Here is a 27,889-nt window from a genome sequence, read left to right on the forward strand (position 1 = left end):
TTTTATTAATAGTCATCTAATACTTTTTAAAATATTTATTTGGTTTAGTTTTGTTGAAAATATCAAATTATGAAGCACTTTTAACAGTTCATTCAGCTGTTTCTCCACATTGGGATTCTATTCAAGGAAACACACAGAACTAACCGCAGACAAGGATAGAATTTATAGCCCACAGACCTATAATGTCTTTCTTCAATGAAAATTTCAATTTCGCTTTCTACAAGTACAAAAATACAATAAAATAAAAAATAAAAAAAATAATAAATAATAAATACTTTGTCGTCTGGTTGTATAAAAGTCTCACGGCCCAAACAATTCGCCAGCTATGAACTTGTCATTCCTGGCATCACTAAATGGTTGAATACAATAGTATATAGAAAGCGAAATCAAAAACGGAAAGGAAAGGCGCTTCTAGAACCTAGAACTAATACATTGTTCTGGGTCAAAAACGTTCACTTGAGGCAAGCAAACAAACGAAATCGTTGATAAATTGAGCAACAAATCGGATAAATACCTTAATGGTGGCATTTTTCTAAAATATATTCAAGCATACATAGGTACCATATATACATATGTATGATAATGTCTGCCTGTAGGGCACATCTGAGTTCTGACAGCGCACATGCTAATGAGGACGAAACAACTGCGGATCGATCTATCTGGATGTATATTTAAATGTACGGTTTTGTACCTATAGATAAAAAGTATTATACATTTTAGGGCTGACTTTGATAAATATATTTTTTTTTATTCAAATATTACATTTGCTGATATAAAAAATAATTAATATTCATCGAATAATAGCTAAATATCACCTAAAATTCACACTAAAAGTGATAAGAACATAAAGATAGAGACACATGGCATAATTTTTGACTTAATGGCCTTTTGATCCCACCTAGGAACCCCTGGAGCGAGAAGATCTTGCTATCTTAATCCTGAAATGCAGACCCTGTACCTGAGTTTCCTTTGTTTCTGTCCTAATAATTACCCAACTCTGGCACCCTTATAATGCTAGTTCTATAAAATTTAGGTATGTAATTACAGCAACCCACTTGCAGTTTGTGTGTAGCGCATCGCATTGCAGGTATCAGCCGAACCAGCCCAGCTGTCCGTGGGGCGCCTTCCTAAGAGATCTCCTCGCGTGTGTCTATTGTCTTTGCTTAAAAATAATAGCAAGAACAAAAAGAAACAGACAATCGGCAGCTAAAATAAATACGCAAATACAAATCGAAAACGCAAAATAGAAAGCAATTGATACGAGTATGCTAGCAGAGCGCCAATTTGCAGCAACTTGGCATTTTAGTTTGAAATTTGCGACGGTTTGCTGAAAATCAACATCGCGAACGCGGCGGATAAAATATAGCACGAGTCTAGCACTATATACATATATAGTATATATATATTTTTTATGACAATTTTAAAGTCGATCAAATATTAAGGGCCTTCAGTTTTTAAATAGTTTGGAATTTAAATTTGTGTGAAGAAAAGGGATAGCTGGAACCCATTCATAATCCCAAAAAAAGTATTCTAGATTTATATAATCGAAAAGTGGGCAGCAGTTGTTAAAGCTTCGATCGCACTCGAAATGGGCGTTATTCCGGATATACGTCAGCTGGTGACGCTGGACTTTGAGGTGTATGGACACGTGCAAGGTGTGGCCAGGCAGGATCGTATCGGAGCAGGGGCAAAGCTCAAGGCTGCAGCTGCAAATGCAACGGGCAATGGTACCACCAGCTAAAAATAAACCCAAAGTAGCTTGTTACTTGGGGCTCTGCCTGCCACTGCGGCTGTCCTTGGCTTTGTTTCACGCCCCACGGCACTTTTACTAGACTGAATAGATTAATTTGGGAAATCTGTATTATCGCCAGGTCTGAATCTAACGAAAGATACACGCGATCGCTGCACCAAGGCAGGCATCACTGGATGGGTGAAAAACAGCAAGCAGGGCACAATTGTCGGCAAGATGCAGGGCCCCAAAGATGAGGTGGACAAGATGTATGTAGCCCAAGCATTTGGATCATTACGGATTTACAAGTAGAATTAATTCCATTGCTGTACTTCATAATAGGATCACCTGGTTGTCTACGGAGGGATCGCCGGGCTGCGAGATCCAACGCTGCGATCTGCGGAATCAGAGCAATCTCAACCGACTGGACTACAAGGATTTTGCCATTAGATTTTAGATGTGTTACAGCTACGGCATCATCACATCGGCATATGGTGCGGTGTGGCGTGTAGTTTTTTGTGTTTGTTCTGTGCACTATTTTGATAAGTTTGTAAATACGAGTAAATAATTAATAAAAACGCTTTAAGTCCCAGATGCGACATCAACTTTGGCTTTGGACAGCGGGCGATAGTAAAACAGCACGATGCACATACGGAGTTGAAATCTATTTAGTTTTCAATACAGAAGCGTAACGTAACACATCGTCTACTTATACTATATGCGTACACCTACATAGGGGCGTAGGGTCGCTTAGCAGGACTGGAAACGGCCGGCGGCCTTCATGCGCTCGAAGGATTTCTTGGCGTCGTACTTCCTGCAATTGCAAAGGATTGGTGAATGTCCCCAAAACAAATATACGATTGTGATACTCACTGGTAGAACTCGGCGTAGGCGGCCTTCTTGGGGTCGTTGATGAGCACCTTGTAGGCGACGGTTATGATGGCAGTCAGGCCAAGGGACACGGCCAGATTGCGCTTGATGGTGGCGTTGTGAAGGCCACGCAGGACTGGGCCGGCGGCGCTGGCCGCGGAGGTTGCTGGAGCGTTGGTCATCTTGGCTGGCTATAAGGAAAAGAAAAATTATTTGTATTGGTCAGCAGTTACGTAATTTTTGCAGTGCCATTTGCACAGTGCATGAACAACTAGCAGCATTATGCCCACCAATTGATAGCTATATAATGAGAATTAATATTAAATTGTAGATCGGATAGGACACCCAAATTCGTGTTTACCTAAAAATTAAAAATTTTACTCACATTTGCAGAAAATTTAGTCTGAATACAGTGTGACCACGGAATTATTGATCAAAATACTCTCAGAAATATACCGGAATATACCATTTTCGGTCAGAAGAAGTCAGTGCAGGAAAACGCACACAATTAAATCTAGTTTACAATACCATTGACTATTTATTTAAAAATAATATGGAAACTTGTAATTTATTAAATGCATCAAACGTAGACTAAAAATGATACTTGAAATTCCGTAGTTTGAATTATTATTTGGCAGTGCTGGTCAACCATCATATGTTATCCATAAAAACGCTTCCCTGTGGGCATATTTAGTGTATTTTCGAAACCAGCCGATTGGCATCTCCGGCTGGAAAATAAAAATGGCTACCACAGAAGGCGAATGCAAATGGCGGTTGTTATTGTTCGTGGAATTTCTATAATTACGAAGATTTTTTTACAAAATAAACAAGAAAAACACATTGCTACAGCAATTGCAATAAGCTGAAAAGCAACTACATATATTCAATTACATCCGTGTGCGGTTACCAAGTGTCCATTCGCTCGCGCTTCGTGTGAAATTATGCTACAAATTTGCTACCAAACGCAATCGTTGTAACAAGAAAAAATTTCAGGCGCCACTGAAAAGCAATATTATTAGTTTCAATGCATGCCATGAAAGACAGTGAAAGCACAATAAATTGAATCAATTTGCTGTGAATGCCATCAACTATATTGTAAACAACGAGCTGTGCGATTTCTACACGAAAAAAGTTATTAAAGTGACGCAGGAAAATCGGAATCGGCAGCAGCAGCAAAAGCAAACCAACACCAACGGAGCCCTGCCCGCGCCCCGCACGTTTTCAGTGTATGTGTGTGTGTGTGCGAAAGTGTGTGTGTGTTGAGGCTACTATTAAAAAGTAGCAGGCAGTGGAAAAAAAATGACCAAAAACAAAGTTGCAAAGGTTAAATAAAGTAACTAAAAGAATCATTATCTGGAGATGAGCGGATCCAGTCCAGTGAAACCTAACAACAAATAGTGGCCACCGCGAGCAAGTGTGTAACGTGAGAGGAGAGCGAGAGAGAGCGCGTGAGTTTTGTGGCAACCAAAAAGGCGACACATGCAACGTCGTCGTCCCAATTATCACCGCCGCTGCTGCACGCTGGTTAGGGTTATCTTGCGGCCAGGAGTCGTCCAGTCCACCAACAGCAATCTCTGGTTCAGCAAAGACAATACATTTTGGTACCGCGTATCGGTACCGGAGCACAAACAACGGAGGATTACCAATTAATAATGCAAAAATGCAATTGTTTAAATGCAAAGGACGACGCTACATGAATTTGCATTTGCTGCAAATAATAAATTTCAGTTCGGGCGGGGATATGTGTTTTGTGTTCTACTCTTGCCGTTCGCGTTCTTCGACTTCGACACCTATTCGATACGACGACTGTTTGTGCTAAATGCGATATTTGAGCAGCATTCTACCAATTAAATCTACGACGCGTGCGATTGTCGTGTGATGATATGCCACTTAAACAGGTGAGTGTAGGGTGTGTAGGCCGACGGATGTGCGGCGGCATCGTCGTCGGCGAGAAGCTTTTCCTTCACTCACTTTTTTCCGAACAGCTGATCTGTGATTATTGCACTGTTTGTGCGCCGATTTTCTGGAGGGGGGGGTTGGGCAAAGGGTCATTCATTGAACACTTGCGTCACCCACGCATTTCCCATTGAACAGCAGCAGAAACTCATTTGAACGTCATGCGTTCGTCGTGTGTGTGTGTGTGTTTGTGTGTGCTTCACTTTTTTTTTTTTTTTTGAGTTTATCGAGGCACGACCCACAGCCACCCACTCTGGCCCCCTGCCTTACTTCTAGCAAGTATTTTGGTTACCTTTCCCCTCTTGCACACACTAACACACACGCACACACCCTTCCAAGAGACCAAGAGAAGAAAAATGGCGACGACGGGGTATCGATAACCAGAGACGACAAAAGAAAACGCGCTCCTTCGCACGCACGCATGTGAAAATGCAACCTGTGGCAAACCCCCCACCCTGCCCCAGAGGGTCTGTGGCAGTTGGCTCCCATTGAAAATCCATCAAGTTGCAGATTAGCGCAGAGTTTGGTAGCCTGTATTTTTTTTTTAGCCATACCATAGTTCCGTTCAAATCCATAGATTATTCCTGTTGAATAAATTGTTGTTGGAATTTCCAATGAGTCTCGTATAGCCGTCTCGCTCCCACACCTCACACAGCACTAGCTACGAAGCAGCAGCACAAAACAGAAACGTCAAAACGTTTAATTGCCCTTTCTTGTGGACAAACCAGCCCACCGAACAGAAATGTTTAAATAAATAATTCACTTTCTTGTTGGTATTAATTTTTAATTATTTTCTGAGACCAGCTAAATGTGCTCTCTCTCTGTGTCTGTGCGTGTGTTTGTGTGCATTGTGCGAAGCCAGGGCTGCATCATCATACGATAGTTGTAGCATTTGATAGTTGTCTCTGTTTATATCGATGTATCAATATGTATATTCAACAAACCAAATCAGCCTGTTAATTTGTTAATTAAAATGTATTAAAACCGTGTGAATTTATTAAATGTATTTTATGAACAAATTGCAGCAGCTCGAACCGTCATCTGTGCGGATATCGGTGTCTCTCCCGTGGGATGCAGCGCAGCGGCTACGTCAACTGGCAGCCGAGGGCAATACCGCTCTGCGTGCCCTCGGCATTCTGTCCGTGCAACCTGAAGGCGATTCTGTGATAACTTTGAAAGTTGGTGGACAAGATATTAAAATAACAAAAGGTACGTGCGACCAGCAGGGCACATTATATTTGAGATGATCCATTTAATCCTAACACCATATGGTCTCTCTTCCCATAGATAATGTTAATGATGTGGTAGGAGCAGGAGGAGGAGGTGGTACAATTGAGGCGGCTGGCACGTCTTCCAACAAAGGTTTGGCGACGCATTTGTCGGCCCCGAATTTCGATGGTCCCAGCACCAGCAAGGCGGCGTCAGCCTTCTTGCAGCAGCAGCAACAGCAGCAGCAGCAGCGGATCGTACAATTACCGCAAAATGTTTCAAACGATGCAATCTCAAATCAACAGCAGCGGCGCCCGGGGCTGCCACAGCAGAAGATGCAACAGCAGCAGCAGCAGCAACAACAGCAGCAGCACCAGCTGCCGCCATCCACACCGCCCGTCTTCAAGTCCCCCAACACGGTGTGTCCCATGGAGGGTAAAGTGCCACTGCTGCTGCCCTCGCCATCGGGCACGCCCAATGTGCCAAGGGATTATCCCTTCGAGAGCATGCGACAGGCTCGTGTCCTGCAGGGTAGGGAGACATCGACCGTCAGTGGACTGGGACCGCCGCCGCCTCCGCCAAATGTGACGCTAAAGGTGTTGAAGAATCCGCCACAGAATGGAGAACTTCAACCCACAACGCCGCCAGGAACGGGACTGGGGCCTGGGCCGGGGCAGGGGTCGGTCAACAAATCTCAATTCATTCAACCACCGCCTCCGCCATACCCGGGTCTGGGAGCGACTACAGCGACAGCTACCAACAGCTCTCCCATAGCCATAGCGGGGGTGAGTGCGAGTGCCAAGCAGCCTGCAATCGCAGTCGCAAACGCATCTGCCTCCAGTCCACTCCCACATCCGCACCCGCATCCGCCGCCTCCATCGGCAACGTCGACAGGCAGCAACAACATTGCCATATCGTCGCCGCTGCTGGTGAATCTGTTGCAGAACGACGGCAATGCCATGTCGAATCCAAATCAAATGAAATCGCCACTGCAGTCGCCAATGATCAATATGAGTCCCAGTGGTGCGCAGATGATGAACTCGCCGATGCGTTCCTCTGGCCCGGCAACGCCCAGCGATTTTATGATGAACGATGTCCTCAGTCCGGTGATACCTTCATCTCCCACAACACCACAACAGTCGGCAACTGTGCCCTGCCCGCCAGTGGTTATGCGGAGCATGCAACAGCAACAACAACAACAGCAGCAGCAGCAAGCTATGCTCAGTCCCAGTGGCAACAATGGCAATCATTTGTATCCTCAGCAGCCTATACCCCAACATCGCTTTCCGCATCAAATGTCACCACAGGGAATTGCACAATTGCACGCATTGCGGCAGCAACAATTTCCACGCTTGCAGCCACAGCAGCAGCTACAGGGCATGCAGCCGCGATTCATGCAGACCTCACCTCAGCAGCAGCAACAACAGCAGCAGTTTCAGCCTGCACCTGGTAAGTCCTGATTGAAACAACAGCCGAAGAAATATACTTACAAATGGAATATTCCTCCTACCTATAGATTGCTTCAACAACATGGGCATGAGTCCCATGCCACAACAACAACAGCAGCAGATGAGGCAGCAGCAGCAAATACGACCTGGTGGAATGCCACTGGCGCCTCCGCCGCCACATCCGCAGCAACAGCAGCAGCAACAGGCACATCAGCGTCTCATGAGTATGCCTATGCAACCGCAAGCCTCGCCCCAGGCACAGGCGCAGCAGCAACAGCAGCAGCAGCAGCAATTCATGAGTGGGGCCTCGCCCCTTGGCCCAGCGCACTCACCCGCCTCCAGTCACCATTCGATGCACAGTCCGCTGATGGCCAATCATCAGCCATCACAGATGGTGTCGCCAGTGGCTCCTGCACCTGGCCCCGTTCCCGTTACGGCTTCGAATGAGCTGGCGGGGACACATATGCAACAAAATGCACATCATGTACCTGCAGCGCCACCGCCGGACTACAATCAGGCGGCGGCCAATTCACGCTGGCCGGCACTCAACAAGCCAATGGACTCGGTGACCAAGAGCAGTTTCCAGGAGTTTACGCGCTATCAGATGCAATACAATCTCCAGCAGCAGCAGCAACAGGTTCATCTGCCAGGACAGCAGCAGCAGCAACCGCAGCAGCAACAACAACAGCAACAACAACAGCAACAACAACAACAACATCAGCTGCCACCGCCTCCATTGCCAACGCAACAGCAGCAGCAACAACAGCAACTGCAACTGCAGACACAGACACAGCCAGCAGCTGGGTCACAGGGCACGCAGCAGGGCCCACAGGTGGATCCATTGATGTCGCTCTCTGTGCTGGATGCCTTAACCACAAACGACTTGGACGCTTTACTGCCAACTCTCAACTGTGATCTTGACTCGACGCTTAGTCTCGAAGATAAAAATGAGCTCGAATCCTTGCTGCAAGATGCAAAGGATCTGGATTTGGATTTAATTGAGGAGAATCTGTCGGCGGTAATGGATGTGGGAGATGCATTGAGCACGTTGCAAGAGGAACAGCAGCAACCGCAGCAGCAGCAAGTTGTAATGCATACCCAACAGCAGCAGCATCAGCAAATAATTGGCGGCATGCCCTATCAGCAACAGCAGCAACTACAGCAACAGATGATGATGCAGCAACAGCAGCAAAGGCAGCAGCAACAGATGCCACAGTTGCAGCAACAACAGCGGCAGCACCAGCAGCAAGTCCAGCGGCAAATGCAACTGCAACAGCAGCAGCAACAACAGCAGCAACAGCTGCTGATGGCTCAACGCCAGCAACAACAACAGCAGCAGCAACAACAACAACAACAACAGCAACAACAGTTGCAAGTGCAACAACAGCAGCACCAGCAACAGCAGCAAAGACCGCCACAGAAACAGTTCATCATCAATCCACACACTGGCGACATGGAGCCAATGGCCAGCGATGACAGCGATACAGAGGCTGAGCAGGAAACGGCCCAATTGCCATTCCGCAGCAGCATGTCCAGTGGCTTGAACAACTTCAGCTTCAATCCCGCCAACGATATGCTACTGCCGAACAATATCTTCTCCGAGGAGGACTCCAACTCGGCGCAGCAAATGCCGCTGGCGGGCACTGGCAGCAGTGATCAGGAGCGTTCCCGGGACTCCCTGGCATCCAATAAGTCTGGCGCCTCAAATCGGGGCAGAAAGGGCGCGGGCCCGGCAGCTGTCAAGGCGAATCACAGCAATTTGGGTGGCGAAAGCTCGCCACGATCCAGCAACAGTTCTCCACTAATTGGTGGACTGAACTCGCCCCAATCGGCGGCTGCCAGTGGGGTCGCAGCGGCAGCGGCAGCGTCCAGTAAGAAAGCAAAACCGAATCTATTACGGGGCAAGCTGCAGCAGGGTGTGAAGGAGCGCAAAGCCAAGGATACGACAGCGACGCCGAAACCCAAGAGAGAACGGGCCAAGGGAAATGCCAAGACAAAGGCGGCGGAGGAGAAGCTTAAGCTGCGATTGAAGATTGACAAAGTGGAGCCGGGCATGGGCTACGATGGACAGATAATTGTCAATCATCAGCAGACAGTTGTAAGCAACAATCATATGCAACAACAAGCACTGCCAATGCAGACACAGCTGCTGACATTGCCAACGCAGCAGCCGCAGCAGCAGCCACAGCAGCAGCAACATCCGCAGCAACATCCGCAGCCGCTACCACAACAACAACCCCAGCCTCAGCAACAACATCAGCAGCAGCAGCCACTGCCCCAGGGACATCTTCAGCAACAGCAACATCCACAAGCCCAACATCATCCAGTGTACACCAACTTTCAACAGCAGCAACAACAGCAACAATCTGTACAAGGTCTCAATGAACCACGTGTGCCACCACTGCAGATTCGTTTGCGTGGAAAGAATCATGTTGTAGTTAAGAATACGCGCAAGGATCGCAAGAAGCTGCAAACGCCACTGGTACTGGGACACGGACAGGGACAGGAGCTGAACAACATCACCGATGAGCGTCAACTGAAGCGAAGCTACAGCGAGCAGCTGCCGCAACAGCAACAGCAACTTCTTCTGGATGGTTTGGCGGATAACAAGACGGCAAAGCTGACGCCTCCGCCACATGTGAATGGGCTGCCCATACTCATACAGAAAACCACACAGTCGACAGCTGGCATGCAACAGCATCTGCCGACGGGTGCCACCAAGACCACCACAATTGTGGCGGGAAAGAATGGTTTGACCATCAGTGCCATCGTTGAGGCTGCGCACAAGGCTCAGGCACAGGCCCAAGCGCAGGCTCAAGCCCAAGCACAGGTGCATGGAGTTGGCAGTGGTGATGGCCAGTTGATTGTGGGCTCCACGAATACGGGAACAACACCGACGACATCCACAACGCTACAGCAGCAGCAGCTGAGCAAGATAGCCACATCGTTGCCCAGCAGCATCACTTTGAGTGCCATCAATAGCAGCAACAGCAACAACAACAACAACAATAATAATATTGCAAGCAGTGGCGTCATCAACATTAACAACAACAATAACAACCGACTGCTGACCATGAAGAATCAGATCAAGACTGCGGCTACCATCACGCCCATTGTGGGTGGAAAGCCGATGACAAAAAACCATAAGCCGCCGCCATACATCACAGCCGTGCAACAGCTGCAGCTGCAGAAGCAACAGCAGCAGCAACAGCAACAACAGCAGCAGCAGCAACAACAACAGCAGCAGCAGCAACGACAACTGGCGGCGGCCGTAACCATGTTGCCCAGTGCAACGACACTGAAACGTGTCGAGATCACCAAGGTCACAGCAGCTCCACAGGTGGTGACAACAACAGCAGAGGCTCCGAGCATACCAACCATACCGCCATCCGCCACAAGCAATCTGACGACCATGACGACCACAACTACACAAACGACAAACCAGCTGATCTGTGATAGAAAGTTGCCAGTGGCAACTACGGCAACGGCAATGCCTCTGACTGCGGTCAACAATGTGGTGGTGGCGGCTGTCAGTCAGCAGCAACAGCAGCAGCAGCAGCAAGCACCAGCATCAGTGAATAACAGCAGCTCCCTCTCCACATCAACCTCATCCTCATCCTGCTCATCGGTATCCTCGGCGACGATCATTACCAGCTCTACCTCTACCTCATCGCCGGCTGCACTGCCCAGCACTCTGCGCAGCTCGCCGGCCAGCAATGGCAGTGGAACGCCCGGACACGGCAACAATGGCGGTGGCGAGGATAGCGGCATTGAGTCTATGGACGCACTGTCCGAGAAGAGTCCACACCAGCTCTCCTCCAGCAGTCCGATACAAATCAGCAAGGCAGCCACAGCCACCATTGTTGCTGCTGCCACACAACAGCAACAGCAGCAGCAGCTAACGAGCAGCAGCTCTATGACAAGCACAGCCACAGTAGTTACGACGGCTGCCGCGATGGTCGCCACCACAGTGACACCCGTAGCACCGTGTTCCGGCGGTGTCTCTCTAACACAGCAACAGATGCAGCAGGCTGACGATGAAATTGAGAAAGCATTGGCCAAAATGGAGGGCGACTTTCCCGATGACCTCGAGAACATTGTCTCCAATGTGGTGAAGGAGGCGAGTGAGTGTGCCAGTGCGGGCGGTGGCTATCATCTGAGCGGTTTGGAGCCAAAAGTGACGGCAGCAGCAGCATCAGGAGTGGCAGTCGCAACATCAGCAACAAGCAACGTCAAGTTGAATGGAGAGCACAGTATACTCGAACACGATGATCTCATCAAGAAACTCACAGACAGCAAGACGACACCAGCGGCTACAGCTGAGGCCAAGGCGAAGGTGAAGCTGGAGGAGATGCCGCCACTGTTGTCCATTAAAAAGGAGGCAGCTGGAGCCCCAAAGTCGGGCCTAATAAAAGTCGATCAAGTGCCCAAGTTGGCGGCAGAACTGAAGTTGGAGTTGAAAGTGGAGCCCAAGCTGGAGGAGAAGATATCTGAGAAGACTAACGCACACGCTGAGGTCAATGCAGCGGGTGGAGCTGCTTCTCTGCAGCCCATTTCGATAGAGATACCAGCACAGACGGACGGCGAGACGCCGCGGATAAGGACACGGGCCAGCAGTCGCCTGGAGAGTCCGTTGGATGCTGCCCAAAAGACCAGTCCCGAGGCAGCAGCTGGCAATACCGCAACCACACCTGCACCTGCACCAGTGCCTGCCACGGCAAAGAATATATCGCGATCCTCCTCCAATGCCAGTCCGCGTGTCCTCACGCCTACGCCAGTTCACAATAACAATAACAACAACAACAATAGCAAGCGACGACGGCAGGAATCGGAGTGTGGCAGCAGCAATGATGCCGCCGATGTGACCGAAAACAGCAGCAAGCGTGCTCGTGTGAGCCTTGGCGGAAGCGTGGCTGTTCCCCCCACAAATGCGACCGAGATGGCGGTTGATCAAAGCACGGGAGCCACAGCAGCAGCACTGCCCAAAAAGATTGAAATCGAATCATCCGACTCGGATGAGCCGCTGATTGAGGTGGCCGGCAAGGTGCGCAACTCCAAGGCGCAAGTGGAGGCAGATGCTGCGGCAGCTGTAGCAGCAGCAGCAGCGGCGGCAGCAGCCGTAGAGAAGCACGTGACGCGACGCAATGCCCAGCAGCAGCAGCAACAACAACAACAACAACAGCAGCAGCAGCCGCACAGTAAGTACTCCTTTAATTATTCACAGCAAGCAGAATCATACAACAAAATCTCCTCCCCACCCACAGAACCCGCTAGCAACAGCTCGTTTAGTGGCACGCCCCCGCTAGGCACTCCACGGAGTGGTAAGGCTCAGGCGGCAGGTGCCGCTGCCAGCAGCAATCACAATTCCAGCGGCAGCAGCAATTCCAACAGCCCCAGTGTGCCCATATCAGTGGCAGGAGCAGCAGCAACAGCAGCATCGCCTGGTGGAGCTGTACTTGCCACCAGCAGCAGCAGCAGCAGCAACACCCAAAACAACAGCAACACAAATGTGGTACATGCGACGCGAGGCGCCACAGCAGCAGCAGCCGGCAGCGGTGGGACCCCAAACAATGTCGGTTCTGCCAGCTCGCCCACGGACGAAAAGATCGGCACGCGGCGAAGCGTGAGGGCCAGTGCTGCTGCCAACAAGATAATTTATAGTCGCAGCAACGCCGCAGCTGCTGCTGCTGCAGCCGCTGCCGCAGCCGAACCGAAGGGCACACCGTTGAAGGCGGGAGTGGGAAATGCCAACAATGCCAATGCTGCCAATGTGGAGAGCGTGGCCGAGGCCAGACGAAAGACACGCAGTGCAGGTGAGTGTCCATCGATAGTCCGCACATAGAGCCAAGCACTAAATCCCCACTTCCTCTCCTGTGTTTTGTGTAGTCATTGGCGAGTCCATGCTGACCGAGGGACGCCGGAGAAGAGCATCGCGTGACTACAAGTGACCAGAGTTTTGCGCCTTGGCTAAAGGCTTGAACCATCCGAGCGATGCACAAGATGACGATCTGATGGAGCTGTTCGTGCTGGGAGCCGCCGATGAGCAGCTTGACATCAGCAGCTTCCCTTTAGCCCAGGCGCAAGACGATGTTGGTGTTGATGATGATGATGATGAGGCCGAGTATGATCATCTAGCGAGAGCAGCCGGCGGCGGCGGCGGTGGCGGTGGCTACATGGAAGAGGCTGATCACTTACTGTCCTACCACAGCAGCAGCAGTGCCGCGGATGTGGAGGTCGATATGGATGTGGATGTGGATAACGATGCGGTCAGTTTGCTGATGCCGGAGCTCGACAGTGCCACGGCCCTCGATTGTGGCAATTTTGTCGACTACGATGAGTTTAATCTGTGTCTGAACAACATACTCAGTGAGGAGGATGATGACAGCGGCGGCGTCGGCGGTGGTGGGGGCAATGGCAACAGTAGCGGTAGCGGCATAGCCTCAAAGCATCAGCATCAACAATGGCGCGATGCCAGCGATGTTCTCAATATTGTGCAACTCAATAACGATCTGGGCCTGAGTTTCCAGGAGTTTGTCAGCGAAACTACGGCCGATGAGCAGCGATCTGTAAGCAGCAGCTCGCCCCAACTGGCATAGTGGGCCGCCACTGTGCCACAAATCCGTCAAATCCAATGCTACCTGTATATATCACACACCACACACACACACGCACTGATACTGAACGCTTTCGTTTGTAATTTATAGTCGTAATTTCCGTTGAAGAATATATAGTTTTTTTGTATAGTTAGTGGTAGCCACAAGTTGCAATAATGTTGCATCTCATAGCGAGCAACATCACACACAAACACACACACACAAACCCCAAACACACTCGCAGTTATAACGGATAGAAAAAAGATGCAAGAGCCCGAGCCCGAGCCTAACGTTTAATGTTTTGTGCTTTAGTTGTGTTTTCCCCCCTCCCACGATCAATCAACTACTTCTAGCCGCCGAGCTTAACCATCTCTTATATTGATATTCTCATTATCTAGCACTATTTACCAATCCTCCTCCCCCCAAGAATCACGAACCACCCATTGGAAATGAAATGATTTGCTAGTCAACGTGAAAACAGGCAATTTATGTATAGCTCCGAAGAGGAAATTTTTGAACAAATTAGTTGAATATACTTTTACACATACATACTTACACACGACGTAAAGAGAGAGAGAGAGAGAGAGCTCCAAAACTTCACATTTAACTCAACAAGACGTCGTAACATATAACACTTAGGCAAAGTAGTTGGGCAGACCAGAAGCTTCATCTACTCTTCACACAACCATCCACCCACCCATCCTATGCATAGTTTGATTTCCAATTAACCGAATACGTTTGTATATATATTTTATTTTATTTTTTCTTGATGCAACATGAACACATTTCTAGTTTTTAGGTTGTCCTTACATTTACGCACTGCTACAGCCGCCCAGTCTGGGTGGTAGAGCAGATGTTTTTGCATTAGGTTTTATATTTTTCTAACATTTAACTTACGAGTAATATGCATACAGTGCATATAGAGAGAGAGAGAGATGCAGTTGCAGAATACAGATCAGATATAGCCGTATACATTTATAGTTTCTGTAAGCTTGCGTTGTTTCAAAAAAATTTGTTTTTTAGTTTTAAATGCTCTAGCGACTAAGGACAGTAATAATTACGATATTTCTTTACCAACCAACCAATCCCCCAATATATGCACATGGAAATGCAAAAACCTATGCAATAAGTTAGTCAAAAATGTAAAAAGGCCAAGCACCACAAAAATGAAAAACACACAAAAAACAGACAAAAAAAAATATCAAGAAAAAAACACAAAAAAAAAACATGAACATGATCCAGAAAAAATAGCGGAAAAGCAAAATGAAAATCAAGTATTTGTCGTTTTGCAATAAGTGAAAGAACATATATATATATAATATACAGAAAACACACCGTATATAATGTTATATATTTTGCATAAACCACACAACACTCACACACACACACACAAGAAAAGGGAAATCGTGAATAGCAAAAAAAAACCACACAAAAAATATAAAGTTTTATTGTATATAAGGCAGGCTCTATTTTTGCTAAATGTTATTTGAACAAATAGGGGAAAAAGAAACTAAAATCCAGAGAGTAAAGTAAATGAAGCAAATGCAAAAAGCGCTAGAAAAAAAGATAAACAAAAAACCACAACATTATATATATATATATTTCTTCACACGCGTATATATACTGTTCAATATTATTATTATCTATATATATATATATATATATATATATATATATTGTATGTATGATTGCTATATAAAATAGTTCTTTTGATACTTTGTACATGTTTTAATTTAAAGCAAGGCAAAAACGAAACAAAAAAATAAGCGTATGAAAAGCCCAATCCTTAGCATTACTTGCATAGATACACATATAGTACCGATAAACACACACACACACACATATATAGAAGGAGAATTCAATACTGCATACCAGCCACAGGCCCCCAAAAGTCCTAATCCCCCAGAACCATCCCGAGCTCCGTAATAAAAGCAAAGGAAGGGAACCTGAAGACGCGTATTTAGTGAACATTATTTAGATATTTTTCTGAAAACAGCCCCTCCCCCCAAAACTGCAATAAGCCCCGCTAAGCACAGCAGCAAACAAAATGTTAATGGAAAAGTTGTATAAAACGTATAAAATAATTTATATACCAGTACACTCACACACAAACACATAAACAAATAAAATAAATATATATATATTTAAAAGCAAATGCAAAAGGTATAAAACAACCACAAGATGAACAACAACAACAACAAAAACGAAAGTGTCTTAAAACCGTAGTATTAGAAGTTTATTATTAATTTGTTTGTACTTTAAAGTAAAATATTTATAGAAAAAGAAAAAATACAAAGATTTAATATACACAGAAAATAAAAAAAAAACCAATCACTCTTTTTCTGGGATCTAACAATTTGCATTGGCAAATTATGGGACATATTTTTTAGCTAGAGTTCGGAAGGATTTTTTGCATTACAATTAAATAAATAAATAAAATAAAAAATAAATAAAGCTGTAAATAATTTTAAATGTTTAATTTTCAAAATTTATAACATAATGCACACATTTTAATTGGATAAGTGCAGTTCCACATATAAAGGATTTTTTTTGCTAGTTCTTCTTTTCTTAGAGGCAATTGCACGTTCTTTTAAATACTCCGTCATAAGGACTTCTTAAGTTTTCTTTACTTCTCGAAGTTTCTGCATCCATCAATAGGGCTATGAATCGAAATGATTGTTACTCGGATTAATGGTTAAAAAATCACGAGTACAATTATTATATTTAAATGTTCGCTTTGTGACCGATAAAACACGCTGAACATTGATAAAATCTTTCACGTCACAAAAAGCCCTACAAAAGATCACGCCCCCAATATAAATAATCTGAGTTAAATTCTTAAGAAGACCAACTTAAAGCTGCTGCAAATTTTGCGGCCTAGCGGCAATCTCTCAACAACTTTGTTGTCCAAAAAAAAAAAACTGTCTCCGTCCTTTCTCACGGCGTCGGCGCACAGCATAGATTGTCGGCTTCACGGGACCAAAAGGATGAACAGCAGCTGCGGCCTGCCACGGGGCTGGCAGTTGAGAGCGAGGGCCGCAGTGAGCAGCACGGCAAAGCGGAGCAGGCAGAAGAGACCCAGGAAAACGCAACACGTAACAGCGCCGACCAGGTGCTGGAGAGAGGGGAACCCCAAGGAGGCAGGGCAGAGCAGGCAGTCAAAGGATAGGCATTCAGTGCTGTATACACAGGGAGCCACCAAAAATAAAAGAAAAACTAAAACGCCTGCCGCTCTTCAGAGTAAGTAAACCAAAGGATATATCCTGAATAGTGCGAGTGTATGCAATTCTTGAGCTGCAAAAATATGTACATATATCTGGACATATGTGTCGACTATGGACCATGGACCATGGACTGTCATTGTGCCACAGTTATAATTGCTCTCAAGTGGTCTCTGAGGTGTTATGAATACTTTAAGGCTCTCGTGTCCAGTTATCCCACCATCCAAATCCCAGTCCTGCCAACAAATGACACCATAAAAAGAAGGAAAACCAGCAACAAAAGCACTAAAAAGCTATAAAAACGTAAGGGAAAACAGCTAAAAAAAACAACAAACAAACTAACTAAAAAAAGAAAAACAGTACAAAAAGAAAAGTAAATGTTGACGTTTAAGGATGACGTCCTACTTTTGGAGTGTTGCTGCCCAGTACTCTCTCTCTTCTCTCTCTCTCTCCACGTTCACGACCATGTCCATGTCCATGTGTGGCGTGGGGGCGCCGTCTGTGTTTGGGGTATGACGTAGTTTCAAGTACGTTTGTGTGTGCGTACATATATATGTATGTATGTATTTTGGTGTGTACACACCAACAAGTGTCGCCTGGTGAAAGCGCCAAAAAGGAACAAGAAGGGGAAGTGGAAGGGAAATGAAGAACAGAAAAAGAAAGGTTGCTTGGGGACCGACCTGAAGCTTTTGATACCCTGGCACGCACATCGTTTCCAGAGCAGCTGCTCCATATAAGACATAAAGACAGCAACAGGGGCTACTCGTTAGCCACCCCACAATGAGTCGAAGGAGGTGACAGAGTGATTTTCTAGGCCGCATGCCTCCAAGGAATGCCCCAACATTCTCGAGTTTAGACTTAATTCTGAATTTTACAACTGGAAATTTCAAATAGAATGGACCAGTTTAAGATTCCTTAAATATTTTATTCGATGAGGTACAGTACAGGTCGTACTGCAGTTGGTAAAGCTGTGCTGGATCATCTTGACTATCTACCCCCAGTACTTTATTTTTTAGCGACTGCTAAGGAAATTTCAAAATACTATAAATACATAGGCAGAAAAAATCGAAGGAATGTGCCATATTTTAGATAGCTTTAAAACTACTGGAACTATATTTACGAGTTACATATACATACATACACAGTATAGTATACATAGACCTATATTGTATAACATATTCATCTGTTGATCTCAATCAACAACACACAAGATCGCTACAGAAACAGACTGAAAGGTTTTTGGAAAAAAGGGTCGCATGTGCTGGCAACCCCCAATTTTATTACCTTAATATTCCCAAAATATTACCCTAACTATTTTCCATCTCGATTCCACCCCCCACAGACATCCGAAGTATCTTGTGGAACATGTAGTGGGCGCGACAGGGCGGCGTTCTGGATTCTTACAATGATCATTCGCCTGCGCTATGGGAGACGCCTGCAGACCTATCTGAAGATAGGTGCCTGTGTCCTGGTGGGCGTCTGCTACTTTGCCTTCCTCTTCCGCGAATCCCTCAATGCCTACGAACACCGGGAGCGTGCCACGGCCGCCGAGCTGGAGGCGGATGCCGCGGAGCCCTCCAAACAGCAGCTCAAGCTCAAGCGCCAGCAGATGCAGCGCCAACGACTGCTGGCGCAGCAGCAGCAGGCGGCACAGGGCACCACTGGGTCCAATGCCAGCACTGGCACCTCGGCCACCGCCGCTGTAGCTCCACCGCCGCCGGCCAGCACACTGAATCCCGTCTACGATTACTCCGAGGAGCTGCACAGCAGCACGGAACGTGAGCTGCAGCGGAGGCGCGAACACCTGGCCGCCGTCTGTAAGCGCTACAAGCTGCAGGAAAAGTACCCACCGAATCCCTGGGAGTTCTTTGTGTCGCCGGGCCACAACAATCTCGTCTGGTTTGTGTTGAAACATGCCACTTGGCCTGCCTGGAAATGCCTTCTAAATCTTGTGCTCATTTTTAGGTGCAATGTCTTCAAGGCGGCCAGCAGTACGTGGATGTATTACTTCAATGTATTAGGTGATTATCACTAGGGAACGACTGTCATGAGAATAATATTTAATGTTTTTTTTTGTCCAGCCGGCTACGATGTGAAGTATCTGCAGCGTACAGAGACTCAGCCGCTGGAGCTGGCGCGGAAGCGTTTCCCCCGACCCGAGCTGGCCGAGCTGATGGAACTGCTGCCCAGTGCGCTGTCCTTTCTGTTTGTGCGCGATCCGTTCGAGCGGATACTGAGCGCGTACCGGAACAAGTTGGAGGGCAATCGGAACACCTTCTACAAGGCATTGGGCACCAAGATTGTCCATCGCTATCGAAACCACAGTCAGGGCGGACCCTGGCCGCGGTGTGGACCCACCTTCGAGGAGTTTGTGCGCTTCCTCATTGCCGAACATCGGGCGCGCAAGCGCTTCGACGAGCACTGGGCGCCAGTCTACAGCTTCTGTACGCCGTGCAGCGTCAACTTTACCATCATTGGCAAGACGGAGACGTTCCAGCGCGACTCGGAGTTTATTATACGGCAGGCGGGCCTGGAGACGCTGCTCCTGGGCCTGGGTAAGCTGCCGCAGCGCAAGCAGCGCAGGATCGGCAATCAGGCGCGCAGCGGCATCAAATCGGAGGCCGTGGTCGAGCGCTACTTTGCCGATATCGATCGCTCAACGTTGGACCAATTGCTCAAGATATATCGCATTGATTTTGAGCTTTTCGACTACGACTACCGCAAGTACTACGACATGGTGCATCCCTGGAGTCTGGAGCAGAGCACAACCGGCCCAGCAGCAGCAGCCGCTGCTGTTGTGTCCACGACCACAACGACTGTGCCGGCAGTTGCAGTGGCATCTGGCTCCACCCAGGGATCAGCGGCGGCGTAGATTACAGAAGCTCAGTAGGATCTCCCTGCCCCCACTACCACATTGCGATGCGTCGTCAAACAATCTTATCATGTACCTTTTTACACACGAGAATACGAAACACTTGACACGAAACAACAAACAAGAAACAAACCACACAACAAACAAACAGAACCCAACCGAAAGCTAACAAATCTACCAAAGTTTAAGGCCAAAATCAACGTTTTCCAAAAACGCAAAAAAAAACAAACACCAAACAAACAAAAACAAAACACACAAAACAAAACAAAACAAAAACTCTTGACCTCTCTTAGATAATGCCAAAGAAAAAACAAAAACAAAAACAAAAATGAATGTATTGTAGAAAGGAGTATGAAACTTAGTTAGAATGAAAATATAATGCATTTTGATGGATTTTGCCAACAAAATTCGTACACGAATCCCTTAAACCCTTAAGAACGAAAAATGAACAAACAATTTTACAACTCCCACACGAGATCGATGGACGAGATGGATCGTGGCGTGGCGTGGAGTGGTGTGGCCTGTGTTGTGTTGTAGCTAGTTGTTTAAGTACCTACAATTTACAGTTGCACTTTCAACCAATGAACAAAAAATATGATATATATATATATATACTATATAGTTAAACGATATATACAGACCTCTATACCAATATCGCGAACGCTATTCTTCAAAGGCATGACTGGGAGAGTTATATACAAACCACAAAGTGAGAAATCGTCTTAAACCAAAGGAAGAAAACAAAAACAAATTCTGTATTTACATATATTTACAACCGAATTCCCCTCTCCCACCCCACCCACAAAAACCCTCAACAACCACAACATATGGTACTTACTATGCATAAGCTATTATACATATATATAGTATATACCTATACTCGTATATATATATATATTAAAATGAAATTTATAAACAGGTCTTGATCTAAGTCTATAACTTTTGTGGACTAGATACATTTTTCCTAGGCTAATTACGAAACAATCCAAAGAAATTCTTGGAAAATCTTTAAATGAAAATTATACCAAAGACAGGGGGGGTTAGAAAGGACGAACGAGTATTGAAACTGATAAACAAAAAAAGGAGAATGGAAAAAAGAGAAACCAACAAGAAAAAACTTTTCATGTGATGTTTAAGGATTTATTATAAAAAGAGAGACAGAGAAAATATTTAATTATTATACCTTTATTGTATTTCAAATAATGAATGATAAAAGAAACCAAAAACCAAATTAGTGACATACACACGATATTATTATGAATAAATTTAAATTATCAATACATTTTTTTCGTTATACAAATACAAACAACAAATCTATTAAGAATAAATATAATCTCTTTACCACTCAACAAGGGAATTGTTTTTTTTTTCTCTTTTATTCGAAGGACAGATAAATACTAAAGCAGTAAAATAAAACATTTTCTTTTAAAATCAAAGAAGGCTCTGTTCCAGCCTAATTTTATTTCCAAACTGAATAGTGTCGAATCCCAATTTCCAGTTATATAAATTAAATAATTCAAACTCAACTATGAGCACCAGGTGAGTGCCAGTCATCATATATTGGCAAACATTTTATTAACTTTGCTTACAAACAGCACAAAGCAGCTTGGACTGTGGGTCTGTCAGCTAATCCAGAGCCAAAGGCAGCCAACTACCTATGATCGACTCATAACTGAAATCGAAGAAGGCAGAAACGAGCCGTTGAGCACACAGGAGAGAATTAAAGTAAATGCCACATTGCGCGCTGGCTTACGCCTTGGCTTTTTTCAACGCGTTGGTAAAAGGTTTTTTGTGCCAGCACTCAATTAGACAAAAGTACGATTAGATGCAGCTCAAACTAAACCAAAATTAAAGCAGTTATGTATGTACGAGTATCAATGCAAATTAACAGAATATCTTTGTTGAAATAAGCAATATTATTTTGAGCCAAATGTAGTACAAAAATATAGTAGTTCATGTGAAATTTATCTATCAACTATTAGTTATTGGTATTTTGTATGGAATATTAATCCGACTTAGGACTCGCAGAGGTCTATTAAGATCCGTTCTGAAACTGGTGGAGCAACCTTTAAAGCAGCTGTGAGGGCCCTACCCTTAGCCAATATAAAAATTATATTTTCTTTTATTGTTGAAGCCTAGAAATGCCTGCCGACCGCTGCCTTAAATAACTTATACCCGCAGTACACTGCATTCATTTCCACCTCCATTTAAAAAACACGAGTATGGTTTTCTTTCATCATTATTATGTAGTTTTATTTTCATTGATCAACACAAACGAGTTATATGTATATGTATATATTTATCTGGTATAGATTCACATTATATCGATTTAGTGTCAAATAGTTAGCGCTGCGTATGGACAGTAATAGCAATAGTAATAGCAATAATCATATGTACTTTCTTCTGTGTGTTTCATACAAATTCATTCACTTTGTGTAATGTAATTGGCAATAGCATTATCATATGGATCAATATATAGTAATTTGTAGAGTTAATACCACTGTAAAGGTGAATGCTCCGCCCTCACATGGGCTACTGGCTACTACTACAACATTAATACACATATTGAATCGGCCGAGCATTTGGCCAACAACAACTACATACAATTTACAATATTTATAGGTAGTATTAGGATTTCGATTTCGATTTTTGTATGTGCATTTCATTCCCTTTGTTTGTTATTTAAGTTTCGCTTTTTGTTTTCAGAGCTTCTTAAACTTTTGCTAAGATTTAATTAGAGCGCTGTGCCACACCAAAGCGACAGCAAACAAATAAATAAATAAATTGAGAACGACAATCATTTAGGTAGGGGAGACATTTTTAAAATTATTTATTGCCGAATATAGTAGTACGATTATATAGTATTACGGATTTTCTTCAGATTTCTTGCATCTCTCAAGTTTTGAATGTGCTTAACGCTTTTCTTCTCTCTTAATGTTTAATGTATATGTTTTTTTGCTTCACTACACAATACAAATAAAATATAAAATAAGCTTAGCTTGCAACTAAAATTATGTACACGATATCGTAGGAAAATAGCATATTTATATATATATCAGATATATAGTAATTGTGTAATATGTACAAAAATAGCAAATACTTAGTAACATTATATCTTTCCATCGTTTTGTCAATCTGTGCATAAGGAAACTTTTTTAGGGACACAATAAACGTGCTTTTTTTTTTTTGGTGACCCCGACTTGCGCGCTGGTCACCAAATTACCTTTAAATCAGAAATTTTTAGTAAGTTATATTGATCTTAGGGATTCTTCGTTTAGCTCCGACTTAGACGAGATCTATATAGTTTTAACGCACAGAAAACATACCAATACAATACATATTCATAAATAGATACGTTGTGGATACACCGATTACAGGACAAAAACACAGATACAATTAGAGTTACAGATACAGAAACAGATATATATAGAGACACGAAATAGCGGATAGAGATACTCGTGAACATCGAACATCTCTCGATAGATATAAACTCTGCTAATAGTTAACACTCTCTGCCTGGACTCAGGTTTAAACATTCCTTACATGGTTATAGATCCTGGAGGTACTATATATTTAATCGTACTCAAAAATTGTGTGTGATTCGGTATGTGTGTGTCGTGTGTGTGTTTGTGTGTGTTTGTGTGTGTCAGGAGAACAACTGGCGCCATGGAACCTCTCTCTCTCTATCTCCTCTTTGTATCCGCTCTACTCTACGCTCTCCGCAAACTTAACCTCGACTCTGATTCAACCAGAGTCTCTGTCTCTTCGCTCTCTCTCCTCTGCCTTGCTTTCTCCTCTCCTGCTCCTGATACTGCTCCCTTTGCCTCCTACTCTGCCAGTATCATCATGCTCTTGATGCTGGCCACCTCCGACTCGAGGCGCTCCAGCTGCGACTTCAGCATTTGATCACGTTCGACTGTGGACACAACGGCGGTGGATCCCTCCTTGGGGGTCAGGAGCTTGCGCTGGAATTGCGCCGTCCACTCGGCACTGGCGATGGAGATGCCCGAGTCGCGCTCGTCGCTGGAGTTGTCGCCGCCATCGTTCCAGGCCGGCGGCGAGGCTCGGCTGCAGTTGGGCTCCTGCTTGATATGTTGCAGGGAGAGCAGAGCGGTGGCCGCCGCATCCTTGTCGCCCAAGTGAGATTTGTGGCGCAGCTTGAGGGGCAGACAGTTGTTGGCATCGCTGTTGCCACCGCCATGGGCCGGACTGCTGCGTTGCAGCTGCAGTGGTGCCAGATGGGTGCCATGGACATGCGGCTCGAGCTCCTGCTCGTCGTCGCCGGATCCGGCACCCGAGGAGCCGGACGAGAGGGCTGAAGAGGCGGGGGAGGACGTTGAGGATGTGGTGGAGGAGAGCATGTGCTCGTAGCTGGGAGAGCAGGCACGTCGCGACAGGTTCAGCACGCTGGCTGCGGCTGAAACGGCAACGGAGGAGCTACTGACCGCATCCACGGCGCTGCTGCTGACGGCTCCCTCCACGCTGTGGCTCCACGCGGCGGCTTCCAGATGCTCCTTGTTGATGGCGCCCACATATGGACCCGGTGAGGGCACATACAACGATGCACCGGGTGGGGCAGGACCCTGTGCTCCCACAGCCGCTGCATTATAGAGGGCTCCGACGGCCACCGCCTTGCGTAGGCTGTCCAGATCCTCGGGCCGCACATTGCGATTGAGTGCCTGCTGGAGCTGCACCTGCAGGCTGGCCATTGTGTTGGTGGGCGGGCGGTTGTGCGAGTCGACGGGCGGCGAGCTGGTGCCGGCACTGGGTGTGGGCTCCTGCTGTTGCTGCTGATGCTGCTGCTGCTGCGGCTGCTGTGGCTGGTAGAGATGCTGGGGCTGGTGTTGGGGTTGGGGCACGACCAGCGTCTGCAGGTGGGAGGGCTGCGGCGGCGCTGGAGGCGCATGCTGAACATGATGGACGCTCTTGACGGGCGGCTCGACAGAGGACTGTCGTCCAGTGCCATTGGGACCGTAGATGAGAGGTGTCAGTGGAGCGCTTTGTCCATTGTAGCCGCTGTGTGAATGTCCGCTGGGTGAGGAGTCATCGTCACAGGTGGGCGACGAGGAGCCGCCGCCGCCGCCGCTCATCTTAGCGCGCTTTGTGTTGCTCAGGACTTGCTCGCTGGTGGGCAGCGAGGCAAGGATCTTCTCCACGCTCACCAGATTCTCACCGGAGATATTGAACTTGTCGCGTATGGCATCCAGCTGGGCCTTCAGCACATGGTTCTCCTTGGTCAGCTCGATGACGCGCTGCTCGAGCACCATATCGTTGTAGCGACGCTTCTCCCGGCTCCGCTTGGCCGCCTCGTTGTTGCGTCGCCTGCGGTCCCAGTAGCTCTCGTCCTTCTTGTTGTCCGGCGTAAATTCCCGCTGCTTGCGCTGTGAGAAGAGCTCCTTCTGGGCGGCCGTCATGGCCGATTGTGGCCCATTGCCGTTCTGTGAGTTCTTGCCCATCATGCTGTCCCCGTAGCCATTGCCCTGGGAGAACTTGCCCAGACTGTCGGACATGCCGCTGTCATTGGACTGTGGACTGATCGATCCTCCGTACATGGACAGGGGATGCACTGCAATAGGTAAAACAGAGAGAGAGAGAAGAGATTAGTTAGATTGGAACTGGGTGGCTGGGGCGTGTTGCTTTTAGTTGGACTTACAATTTGTGGACTCGTTGGAGCTGCCGTTCATGGACAGCGTTGGCGAGATATTCGTCATACGGACGTTGTTCATCATGGAGATCGAGCTGGAGATGGCTTTGTTGTGGCTATTGGTGGGCGTGCCGTTGAGCACTTCGGGCATTGCTGCGTCCTGGTAGTACTGCTTTCCAGGCTCCCTCAGCGGTGTCAAGTGGGCACCACCCGCTGCCAGAGCTAGGGGATGCTGGTGTGGACTGTACGAGTAGTCGCCGCTGCTGCCACTCAGCTTGTGCTGACTGTAGTGTTGCAACTGTGCTAGTTTCTGTTGCAAATGGTGTTGCTGTTGGGCGCTATGTTGCTGTGTGCGTGCAACTGAAATGTGGGAGAGAGAATACTTTGTTAATTAACATTTATGAATGAAAGTTATTTATGTATTAATAATTATTTTGCACCCCCTTTTTCACGCCTAAACACAGGCTACAAATTTTGAACCAACAAATTATTTTCTTATCCCTCGATCTTTGAGGAAAAACCAAAACACCTTTGCTCCAATTGACTATCTGCTGCTGCTGCTGCTGCCAGTAATACAAGGCCACTTATCACATATTTATGACATTTCTTTTATAATGTTATCTCCTCTGCACCGTTATCGGTGGCAATTCTTATTGGCAAGAGTTCTACACAATTTGGGTCCAAAATGTCTAATGCGATCTCTGCCTGGGTCTGTTGGTATCGAGGCAGTGCAGACACAAATAACGGCACACAGCACACTCACACACTCACACCCTCGCAGACTTTTTCTTTGTCTGATGGTCCTTGCCCTTGCCGCCAGCCAACCCACAAAAAGTTTGAGGCCGAGAGGGAGAACCCACTCGAAATTTGCTTTCGTTTTTAGCACAAGCATTTACACAATGATTACGGGGGAATGATGCAAGAATCGGCGAGAATTAGACGACAGACAGCTAGAGAGAGAGAGAGAGAGAGCCGCAGCAACAAAGGCACACAGACACCAGAAGGCGGCGGCGGCGTTGGAACGTAAACAAGAAATCGCACGTCGTAGATTGGTGTTGGTTCTGGTCGCTGTGTGTTTGTGTGTGTGTGCTCTCGGTCGCATCGTCTCACCCTCACCGTGACCATCGAATTGGCATTTACAGTTCAATGTGCTCGCCAGCACACACACACACTCATACGCGACGCTTGCACAGCCAGTCACGTCAGCGGCCAGACGCTTTAACGTCGACGCCGCAGCTGCCGGCAACCCCTACGACAGACCCACCCACCCCACCCCCAACAGCCGCGGCAGCAGCAGCAAAGAGCAAGCAACAGAGGAACGACTGCAGTCGCTGCCGTCTTCTCTGCTGCTGCTGCTGCTGCTGCTACTGCCCTCTGCCTTGACAAAATTCACAAAAACAACATGACTAAGCGTGCACGGCCATCCATGCTGACTCTTCCTTCGCTCTCTCTCTTTCGCCACCCCTTGCCATCGCTCGCTCACTATTCATAAGAAATTTGCAAATTTTGGTGCTTTTTCTGTTTAGTCTGTAATTGGTAATTGGTTGTTCCCTATTCTGTTTAATTTGCTGGCTTGTTGGTAACACCTACATTGCGACTCCTTGTGGCTGTTCGGTGTGGTATCCTGCTTGTAGGGGGTATCCAAATTGTTGCTGTCCTTCAGAATCAACAGATTCTTGGTCGTTGCAGCCGCTTTGAAAAAGTTCACTTTTTGCTCCAGCGTGCACACAATCGACATAATGTTGTTTCAAATAATAATATTTGGCTCACTTTTCAGTTATCTTTTGCTTAGTTATTGTTCCGGTGGATGTGGGATGTGAATGCTTAATGACAGTTCCACTGATATTTGCATTCCAATTAATCAAAAAGATCTTTCACAAATTTAAACACTTTAATTTATTGTATTTTATTTTATTTTTATTTTTATTTCTATTTATTTTTGTTCCACTTGAGAACAACAAAAACTTTCTATGCACTTGGCTTTCGTTCTGGGATTTTGTTGTTTGTGATTTATTTGGTTTTGTGGCGGGGCCGTGTGTATGTCTTATCGTGGATCGCGCACTTGGCCGAATGCTCTGTTTTAACGGTTCTCGCTGGCGTTTTCACTGCTAGTTGGCTACTAGGTGGGTTTTCAACCGAAAATCGCGAGAGCCCCACAACCGCTTTGGACGAACTCTGAAGCGCAATTGAATTTGTAAAAGCATTTCTCCGCTGTCGGTCGCCCGCTTCGATGGCGGTTCGGTCACGTTGCTGTCGTTGGGACTGCACGCATTCGCTACACGCGACTCAGGTTGCCTCTCAAACAGGTCGCAGCATGTTCGACAGCTTTTGCCGCTTTCGAGCTGCT

General features: G+C 46.4%; 6 protein-coding genes and 1 long non-coding RNA gene across 9 annotated transcripts; 5 read left to right on the forward strand and 2 right to left on the reverse strand.

Moving 5' to 3' along the window:
- Nucleotides 1–1,338: 1,338 nt before the first annotated feature.
- LOC111073096 (acylphosphatase-2) lies at nucleotides 1,339–2,320 on the forward strand. Its single transcript, XM_022365229.2, has 3 exons — nucleotides 1,339–1,655; nucleotides 1,872–1,998; nucleotides 2,072–2,320. The coding sequence occupies exons 1-3, from the start codon at nucleotides 1,589–1,591 to the stop codon at nucleotides 2,184–2,186; spliced, it is 309 nt and encodes a 102-aa protein (XP_022220921.1). The 5' UTR covers nucleotides 1,339–1,588; the 3' UTR covers nucleotides 2,187–2,320.
- A 55-nt stretch (nucleotides 2,321–2,375) lies between these two features.
- On the reverse strand, nucleotides 2,376–3,090 carry LOC111073097 (cytochrome c oxidase subunit 6C-1). 2 transcript variants are annotated; one of them, XM_022365230.2, is made up of 3 exons: nucleotides 2,985–3,090; nucleotides 2,603–2,790; nucleotides 2,376–2,543 (listed from the first exon to the last, which is right to left on the reverse strand). In XM_022365230.2, the coding sequence occupies exons 2-3, from the start codon at nucleotides 2,779–2,781 to the stop codon at nucleotides 2,480–2,482; spliced, it is 243 nt and encodes an 80-aa protein (XP_022220922.1). In that variant the 5' UTR covers nucleotides 2,782–2,790; nucleotides 2,985–3,090; the 3' UTR covers nucleotides 2,376–2,479. The 2 variants fall into 2 exon arrangements, with proteins under 2 accessions (XP_022220922.1, XP_022220923.1); XM_022365231.2 differs by lacking the exon at nucleotides 2,985–3,090 and adding an exon at nucleotides 2,890–2,958.
- Nucleotides 3,091–3,348: 258 nt separating this feature from the next.
- LOC111073094 (nuclear receptor coactivator 6) lies at nucleotides 3,349–13,189 on the forward strand. The gene is made up of 6 exons (XM_022365227.2): nucleotides 3,349–4,497; nucleotides 5,581–5,764; nucleotides 5,843–7,213; nucleotides 7,281–12,410; nucleotides 12,477–13,025; nucleotides 13,099–13,189. Exons 1-6 carry the CDS (start codon nucleotides 4,483–4,485, stop codon nucleotides 13,158–13,160), a joined length of 7,311 nt encoding a protein of 2,436 aa, XP_022220919.2. The 5' UTR covers nucleotides 3,349–4,482; the 3' UTR covers nucleotides 13,161–13,189.
- A 34-nt stretch (nucleotides 13,190–13,223) lies between these two features.
- Nucleotides 13,224–13,872, forward strand: LOC111073095. The gene has a single exon (XM_041593984.1). It carries the CDS (start codon nucleotides 13,224–13,226, stop codon nucleotides 13,806–13,808), a length of 585 nt encoding a protein of 194 aa, XP_041449918.1. The 3' UTR covers nucleotides 13,809–13,872.
- A 2,953-nt stretch (nucleotides 13,873–16,825) lies between these two features.
- Nucleotides 16,826–20,773, forward strand: LOC111073036 (carbohydrate sulfotransferase 11). Of its 2 annotated transcripts, none has more exons than XM_022365156.2 (4): nucleotides 16,826–17,045; nucleotides 18,369–18,925; nucleotides 18,992–19,047; nucleotides 19,108–20,773. In XM_022365156.2, exons 2-4 carry the CDS (start codon nucleotides 18,432–18,434, stop codon nucleotides 19,896–19,898), a joined length of 1,341 nt encoding a protein of 446 aa, XP_022220848.2. In that variant the 5' UTR covers nucleotides 16,826–17,045; nucleotides 18,369–18,431; the 3' UTR covers nucleotides 19,899–20,773. The 2 variants fall into 2 exon arrangements, with proteins under 2 accessions (XP_022220848.2, XP_022220849.2); XM_022365157.2 differs by lacking the exon at nucleotides 16,826–17,045 and adding an exon at nucleotides 18,161–18,261.
- Nucleotides 20,774–21,304: 531 nt separating this feature from the next.
- LOC111073068 lies at nucleotides 21,305–21,776 on the forward strand. The gene is made up of 2 exons (XR_002607661.2): nucleotides 21,305–21,437; nucleotides 21,494–21,776. It is a non-coding gene; the product is annotated as an uncharacterized LOC111073068 (long non-coding RNA).
- Nucleotides 21,777–23,135: 1,359 nt separating this feature from the next.
- On the reverse strand, nucleotides 23,136–27,744 carry LOC111073035 (formin-J). Its single transcript, XM_022365155.2, has 3 exons — nucleotides 27,133–27,744; nucleotides 25,552–25,902; nucleotides 23,136–25,464 (listed from the first exon to the last, which is right to left on the reverse strand). The coding sequence occupies exons 1-3, from the start codon at nucleotides 27,278–27,280 to the stop codon at nucleotides 23,726–23,728; spliced, it is 2,238 nt and encodes a 745-aa protein (XP_022220847.2). The 5' UTR covers nucleotides 27,281–27,744; the 3' UTR covers nucleotides 23,136–23,725.
- Nucleotides 27,745–27,889: the final 145 nt, after the last annotated feature.

Source organism: Drosophila obscura, unplaced genomic scaffold, assembly GCF_018151105.1.
Source record: "Drosophila obscura isolate BZ-5 IFL unplaced genomic scaffold, ASM1815110v1 contig_200, whole genome shotgun sequence".
Lineage (NCBI taxonomy): Eukaryota > Metazoa > Arthropoda > Insecta > Diptera > Drosophilidae > Drosophila > Drosophila obscura.

What these genes read in the sequence shown, in the direction of transcription:
- LOC111073096 (XM_022365229.2), top strand. Translation starts at nt 1,589, where the DNA reads ATGGGCGTTATTCCGGATATACGTCAGCTGGTGACGCTGGACTTTGAG. An exon ending in GGTGTATGGACACGTGCAAG is followed by an intron (nt 1,656 to 1,871) that starts GTGTGGCCAGGC and finishes TATTATCGCCAG; the next exon opens with GTCTGAATCTAACGAAAGAT. An exon ending in AAAGATGAGGTGGACAAGAT is followed by an intron (nt 1,999 to 2,071) that starts GTATGTAGCCCA and finishes ACTTCATAATAG; the next exon opens with GATCACCTGGTTGTCTACGG.
- LOC111073095 (XM_041593984.1), top strand. Translation starts at nt 13,224, where the DNA reads ATGGAGCTGTTCGTGCTGGGAGCCGCCGATGAGCAGCTTGACATCAGC.
- LOC111073036 (XM_022365156.2), top strand. Translation starts at nt 18,432, where the DNA reads ATGATCATTCGCCTGCGCTATGGGAGACGCCTGCAGACCTATCTGAAG. An exon ending in GGCCACAACAATCTCGTCTG is followed by an intron (nt 18,926 to 18,991) that starts GTTTGTGTTGAA and finishes GCTCATTTTTAG; the next exon opens with GTGCAATGTCTTCAAGGCGG. An exon ending in GTATTACTTCAATGTATTAG is followed by an intron (nt 19,048 to 19,107) that starts GTGATTATCACT and finishes TTTTTTGTCCAG; the next exon opens with CCGGCTACGATGTGAAGTAT.
- LOC111073035 (XM_022365155.2), bottom strand. Translation starts at nt 27,280, where the DNA reads ATGTCGATTGTGTGCACGCTGGAGCAAAAAGTGAACTTTTTCAAAGCG. An exon ending in CAGCCACAAGGAGTCGCAAT is followed by an intron (nt 25,903 to 27,132) that starts GTAGGTGTTACC and finishes CCCACATTTCAG; the next exon opens with TTGCACGCACACAGCAACAT. An exon ending in CTCCAACGAGTCCACAAATT is followed by an intron (nt 25,465 to 25,551) that starts GTAAGTCCAACT and finishes TACCTATTGCAG; the next exon opens with TGCATCCCCTGTCCATGTAC.
- LOC111073094 (XM_022365227.2), top strand. An exon ending in GCAGTTTCAGCCTGCACCTG is followed by an intron (nt 7,214 to 7,280) that starts GTAAGTCCTGAT and finishes TCCTACCTATAG; the next exon opens with ATTGCTTCAACAACATGGGC. An exon ending in ACGAAAGACACGCAGTGCAG is followed by an intron (nt 13,026 to 13,098) that starts GTGAGTGTCCAT and finishes TGTTTTGTGTAG; the next exon opens with TCATTGGCGAGTCCATGCTG.
- LOC111073097 (XM_022365230.2), bottom strand. Translation starts at nt 2,781, where the DNA reads ATGACCAACGCTCCAGCAACCTCCGCGGCCAGCGCCGCCGGCCCAGTC. An exon ending in GCCTACGCCGAGTTCTACCA is followed by an intron (nt 2,544 to 2,602) that starts GTGAGTATCACA and finishes TTGCAATTGCAG; the next exon opens with GAAGTACGACGCCAAGAAAT.